Below are 6,182 nucleotides of genomic sequence, written 5' to 3' on the forward strand. Positions count from 1 at the left end.
AGGATCTGATTCATAAGCCCTGACACCTGGCGTGAGTGCAGAGGAAGTGTGAAACTCGGGGTCTGGGCCACCGTCTGGGCCCTGCTTCTGGAGCGGGCACAGGCCCTCCTGCTTGCCCCCTCCCAATCTGGAGTCCTCCTGGGCCACCAGCTACAGGGCATGGGGCAGCCGTGCCAGGGAGACTCCCCTTTGTGCCCCCAGCCCCCACCCCTCGCACTGCCCCCCCCGGCCGGCGCATCACAATGTGTCACAGTGGCACCGGGTGGCCACGGCCACCAGCGCCCGCCCGTCCCCCAGTGCGGCGCTGTGCCAGCGTGGGGCAGCAGGGAGACGCAGTTTCCCAGCCCAGTGGCACTGCTTGGCACGGGGACACTGCTCCCAGCCTTGCTCAGGCTTGGCCGGCGCCTGGCGCTGCTCGGCGCGGGGCACGGCCGCACCGCAGCCGTCTGCCCGGCCGGGTCGCCATGGGACAGGCCCACTGCTGCGGCGCCCGGGGCGCTCCTGGCCCCGCTCCCGGCACGCCGGGATCGCCCGGAGACCGCGGCCACGTGGCGCCTGGTGCCCGCGTCGGGCTCGTGGGCGGCGGAGCCTCCCGGCGCCCGGCGCCGCTCGGCGCCTTCGTGTCGCGCAGGAGCCCCCAGCTCCTGCTCAGCGACCGTGCCCAGGTGACCCGGCACCAGCGCACGCGGGACAGGCACCTCCTGCTCTTGGCCGATGCCATCGCCATCGCCACCTTCAAGTAAGCATGACAACCACAGCCGTCCTTCCCCCGCCACTGCCTCTGCCACCAGCCCCCGGGCGCCGCTCCTCCCCGCAGCTGCTCCCGCGGGAGCCCCCAGCGCCTCCTTGGGGCTGCCTGCCCAGCACCTGGCCGCAGCGCGCACGGGCTGCCTCATTGCCGCTCTGGCAGCTCTTTGCCTTTGCTCCTTCCTGAGCAGCAGCTCTCGGCAACTACTCTCCATCCTGCCCAACAGTGCTTGTTGAAGCCTCTAGGATCCAGAAGCCCCATGCAGGGCTGCCAGCAGGAGGCCTTCCTCCTGGCCTCGCTGCCTATGCAGTGTGTGCCTGCCCTTCGCTCCCGACGACGACTTGTGGCCCAAATGACGGGCAGTCGCCTGCATGGGTGTCCCTGTGCTGCACCTGCGCCACGCGGAGGGACACACTGTCCCTAGAGTGGAGGGCGGTCTAAGAGGAAAGGGGCAGGCTCCTGGTCTGGCCAGCCTCAGCCACAGCCCCTCACCAAGCGTCTCCTGCCCGAGGCTCGGGGTGGCCGCCCCAAGGCTCTGCCCCCGGGCTGCGGCTCTGCCCTGGAGCACACCACCTCCAAGGCCGCCCCGGCTCTTCCTCCCGGCAGGTGGGGCTCCACCTTCCTGCTCAAGCACCGCGTGCCTCTCAGCGAGCTCTGGGTGCTGTGCGGGGAGGACGAGGCGGCGTGCGGCCGGGCAGAGCAGGAGGAGGAGGAGGAGGAGGTTTTTGGCCTGAAATGCGCCAACACCCTCATCCTCGTGTGGCCCAGCGACCTGTGCGTGGTCACTTTCCGGTGAGTCTAGGGCACACGTCCAGGGCCGGGAGGGCGTGCAGGCAAAGGGCAGGTCCTCTCCGGGCTGCCTGGGGCTCAGCTCAGGCCGTGCGGACACAAAGCAGAGGCCCCGCTCGGGTTTCCCACACCCCCGTCAGCAGCTCCAGGGCTGCACGAGCCACCCGCCCCCGCCACGTCCCTGCAGCTCTGCCCAGCCCAGGGACGCTGCTGCGGGGCCACACCGACGGCGGGCTTTGGCGCACGGCGCCGTGGAGCGGTGCCAGGCGGGCGAGATGTGCCTGGGGGCCTGTGGCTCGGCAGGGGAGGAGGAGGAGCGGGCGCTGAGGCCCTTTCTGCTTCTGGCGGCAGGTCGCAGGAGGTGAAGGAGCTGTGGCTGCAGGCGATGCTCAGGTGAGCCCTGCCGGGGCTGCAGCCTGCCGGCCCCGGGCGTCCAGGCTGCAGGCGGCGGAGAGCTCCCGGGGGAGCTGCCCGCCGCACCGCAGCAGTGGAGGTGGGGCAAAGGGGCACCCCCTGCGCGGGGCACCTGCTGGGCCGAGCGGCGCCAGCGGTTCGGCCTCCACAGGGCCCTCCAACAGCAACGCCGCGGAGCTGTCGGCGCCGCTCCTCGCTCCCCGCTTCCCTACGGCGGAGGCCCGGAGGCAGCCGGGCCGGGGCGCTGCGGAGCGCCGCTGCCCGCCGGCGCTGCGGGAAGGTCTGCTGTGGCCGGGTGGGCTGGAGGTGCGGGGCTGGGGTCAGGGCGCGAGCAGGGAGGGCTGGCTGTGACCGCGCTCTGCCTTTGTCCCTGCCCGTGCCCAGGCAAAGCCCCGGAGCCCCGGAGCCCCGGCTCACCCGCCTGACCTCCCTTCGGCTCCTTGTGAAGGCCGTTGGCTTCCACGGGCCCGTAAGTGTGGCGGGGCTTTCCGCTCCGGCCCGAGCGCCACGGGGCTTTCGGCAAGAGCCCCTGCCAGCAGCTGCTCACGTTGGCTCTTTGCTCTCTTGCCTAGCGGGGGTCGCTGAGCGCCCGGACCGTGGAGGCCTTGATTTCGGCGGAGGTGAGCGGGGGCTGCCTCTGGCCCGGCCCTTGGTGGCTGCTGGCGGGAGGGATCCGAGTGTTGGGAGGGAAGGTGGCAGGGGCCGAAGCCCTCGAGACAGCGGCCGCTGCCTCACGGGGCGGCCTGGGAGGGCAGCCTGCGCCCCGGGCCACGTCTGGGCGCCTTGTGCCTCCTGGGCACCCGGCAGCCCCCACCAACCGCCCGGGGCTGTGGCCTGCAGGGCCCGGTCGCGGTGGCCGGCTGCGGCAGCAGCCTTGGCCACCAGCACCCCTCTTGGGCGGTGAGGCAGCGCCATTCCCCACCCCAGCGTCCCCTGCGCAGGCGCCTGACGCCCTCGGGATCGTCCCTGCAGCCGCTCACACCTTTCTGCCGCGCTGCAGCCACTCGCTGGCGGCCCTTACTGCGACGGGGCGGCTCTGTAACCTGAAGCCCTTTCTTGCAGGCTGGCCCCACGCAGGACCCTCTCTTGGTCCCAGCAGCTCCCGCAGAGGGACTTTGCCGCTCGCCTGGTGAGTTTACAAGAGCCACTGAGGAGCTGCCTTCTCCCGGGGCGCTGGGCAGCGGCTCCAAAGCAGCAGCCCCTCCTGCCCCCCCGGCCAGCACCTCGGCCGTGCCACAACCCTCTGCCCAGGTCAAACACACCGCCCTTATTTCTGTGGGTTCCCGCTTTTGGAGAGGAAACGCTCAGCTCCCTCCAAGGTGACCAAAGCAGGACAGCTGGCGTGCGCACAGGCATGGTCCCTCTTGGACAGCTGCGGCGGTCCTTCCCGCAGGAACCCCGCGGTTGTCCCACAGTTTCCCCCGCGCCGTCGCAGTGGCTGTTTCCACCCACAGCTCTGCTCTTCCGTCGGCAGCGCGCGGCACTGCACGCAGACAGCTCTCCTCCTGCTTTTGGAACCTGACTTGTGCTTTCCTCTTGCTTTTGCAGCTGATGGGCCTCGGAAAAGGAAGAGGTTGATCCGCTGGCCGTTTGCTCGCAGGCGCACCTCGGCCAATGGGGACGGCCCAGGGCAGCCAGAGGCCGGCCTCAAGAGCCCTCTCTTTGGGCAGCCTCTGGCAAGGCTTTGTGGCGAGGAGGAGAGCCTGCCCCAGCCCGTCCAGGTGAGGCAGCCTGGCCACGCAAGGATCCCGCTCCCAGCTCGTTGCGCGAGGCAGCACGCCCGGCGCTTGGGCCGTGGCTCTCAGCAGCATTTGGGGCATTTGGGGCTTTGCCCTGCACGCTCGCTTCTCCCCGGCAAGGCCTGAGGGTCCAGTCCCATCGCCACAGGGCCTTTCTGTAGCCAAGCACCGCTTCTGCCAGCTCTGTCTGCTTTCTCCTGCAGGATCTCCTGGCGATACTGTACAGGGAAGGACCGGCCACAGAGGGCGTATTCCGCAAAGCCGCCAGTGAGCGAGCCCGCAGGGACCTGAAGGAGGCCCTCGACAAAGGAGCGGCGGTGGAGTTGGAAAGCCAGCCGGTGCACCTCCTGGCGGTCGTCCTGAAGGTGAGTTCTTCTGCCTTGCAGCTGGGAGAGTACATTGCGGACCTGCTCAGGGCTGATGTCCAAAGCCTGCTCTCGGTATCTTGGCCTTGCAGGACTTCCTCCGCAGCATCCCCTGCACACTCCTGTCAGCGGCCCTGTATGAGAAGTGGATGCTGGCTCTGGACAGGCCAAGCAGGGAGGGGAAAATTGAAGAACTCAAAGAGTAAGTGTTGGAGGCAGTGCCTGCCTTCTGCAGTGGCTGCGAGAGGCCGGGCCTTCTCTGGCTGTGGGGAGGCTCCTGCCAAGACCTCTCCTTTCTGGCAGCTTGCTAGTGCTGATACTACACAGCACAGCCCCAGGCTTTCACGGGCCTTCGCAAAGCCTCCCGCAACGTCTCCGGACACCCTCGCCTCTATTCCCGCGGCTGATCTCCTGCCAAGCAGGGAGGGTGCTTGAAACGCCCGCCTTTCGGGCAAGCTCTTGTCATTGCAGACCTTGGACTGCAGCACCTGCTCAGCTGCCGCTGGGGGTTTCCAAAGAGGGCCTTTGTCAAGTAGCGAAGGAAAGCAGAGGCGTTGCTCTCTTTGGAGGACGCGCCGTTTGTGGGAGTGAACTTGAGAGCTGCTCGCAGCCAGAAGCAGCAGCCACTGCCCCCTCAAGTCACGGCACGTTCTGTTTGTGTTCACGTAGGGTGGCTGACCAACTGCCGCGGGCAAACGTCCTCTTGCTCAGGCCTTTGCTTGCTGTGCTCCGCCACATCAGCCAGAGTGCCGAGACCAACAGGATGCACTCCAGCAACCTTGCCATCTGCGTTGGGCCCAACATGCTCAGCCCAGGCACGGACAGCACGCTGCCGCTGCAAGTGCAGCTGGAGATGAACAACAAGGTACGTTGCCCTCAGCCGGTAGCTGGCCGCTTTGGGGCACAGCCGAGCCGTGGCCACCCATCCCACGACCACTGCAGAAGTGGAATGCAGCAGCAGCACCTGGGAGCACGGGCGGGTGCCCCTCAGCCGGGCTCTCCGCAATGCGACAGGCAAATCGCTTCCTGGAGCTGCAGCCCCAGAGCTGCAGAGCTTTTGGCAGAGGAACGTCAGTCAGGAGCAGGAAAGCCTGTTGAGCCCCTTTTCAGCCCCTTGCCCTGACCGCCATGCTTTCCTGCGCGCAGGTGACGCTGCTGGTGGAGTTTCTCATTGACAACTGCACAGCAATCTTTGGAGAGGACCTGGCCTTTCCCGGCAGCCCCACTGCCGAGGAGTGCCCCGAGCAGCCTGGCAGCTCTGCAGGTAGGAGGCTGCACTGAGGACTGGCACTGGCCAGGGCTGCTGCTTCCAGTTCTGGAGCTGCCTATGGGAAGATGACTCCACAAAAGGCCTCCCCGATAGATGTTAAACACCTGTAGCACTCTGCTCTTCACAGTGTTGCTCACTGTGGACTAGACCTGCCCCCTCCCCGGGCGGGGTATTGCCCCCAGGGCTACTTGTGTCTCCTGAACCGCCCTTCGCATCCATAGGTGCTAAGGTTGCCCCTTGCCATCTGCTGCGGCTGTGTGGCTGCACCGGGAAAGTTTCCCTCTGTGCTTCCCTTCAGAGGGCCTCTCCAAACTGGCTAACAGGCTCCTTCTGCCCACAGCACACCGCGGTGCTGCTCAGGAAGATGCTCCTGCCCACCACAGCCCAGAGCCTGAAGCTGGGTGCCACCCCCCAACCTCAGAGAGGCAGCAGCCCAGCGGCAGAAGCCCCACTGGGAGCAGGACACATGCAACGTGCCTCTCTGCCCCTCCACTGCTGCCTCCACGGAAAAATGATCGCCACAGGATGGGCAGGAGCTCCTCAGAGCCAGCCCTGTCCTTCCAGGAGCGCTCGGAAGGCAGCAGCAGGCACCAGAAGCGGAGCAGAAGTGCAGACAGCGTTGGTGTTGGGCAGCAACAGCTGTGCTTGGAGCACGAGGCCCTGGAGAAAGAGCCTGCCGTGTCGCCTGCCCAAGTCTCCAGTGGCGCTCCACCCCAAACGTCCTCCAGGCACTCCCTGGAGAGCTGCCTTCCCGCTTCCCATGGCCGCTCGCTAACCTGCCTGGGACCTGCTGCCATTCCCTCTCGCTGCTGGCGGGCCACGAGAACCCTCTGAGCACTCCTGTTGCGTGCTGAACC

At 67.4% G+C, this 6,182-nt stretch overlaps 1 protein-coding gene across 1 annotated transcript; it reads left to right on the forward strand.

The window, feature by feature from the left end:
* The first annotated feature begins 464 nt into the window (after positions 1 to 464).
* Positions 465 to 6,182, forward strand: LOC138066530 (T-cell activation Rho GTPase-activating protein-like). The gene is made up of 11 exons (XM_068936403.1): positions 465 to 739; positions 1,355 to 1,540; positions 2,336 to 2,420; positions 2,524 to 2,571; positions 3,014 to 3,080; positions 3,500 to 3,672; positions 3,894 to 4,055; positions 4,148 to 4,257; positions 4,725 to 4,920; positions 5,202 to 5,319; positions 5,666 to 6,182. The coding sequence occupies exons 1-11, from the start codon at positions 465 to 467 to the stop codon at positions 6,157 to 6,159; spliced, it is 1,914 nt and encodes a 637-aa protein (XP_068792504.1). The 3' UTR covers positions 6,160 to 6,182.

The sequence above is a fragment of the Struthio camelus genome, chromosome 3, assembly GCF_040807025.1.
Source record: "Struthio camelus isolate bStrCam1 chromosome 3, bStrCam1.hap1, whole genome shotgun sequence".
Classification (NCBI taxonomy): Eukaryota; Metazoa; Chordata; class Aves; order Struthioniformes; family Struthionidae; genus Struthio; species Struthio camelus.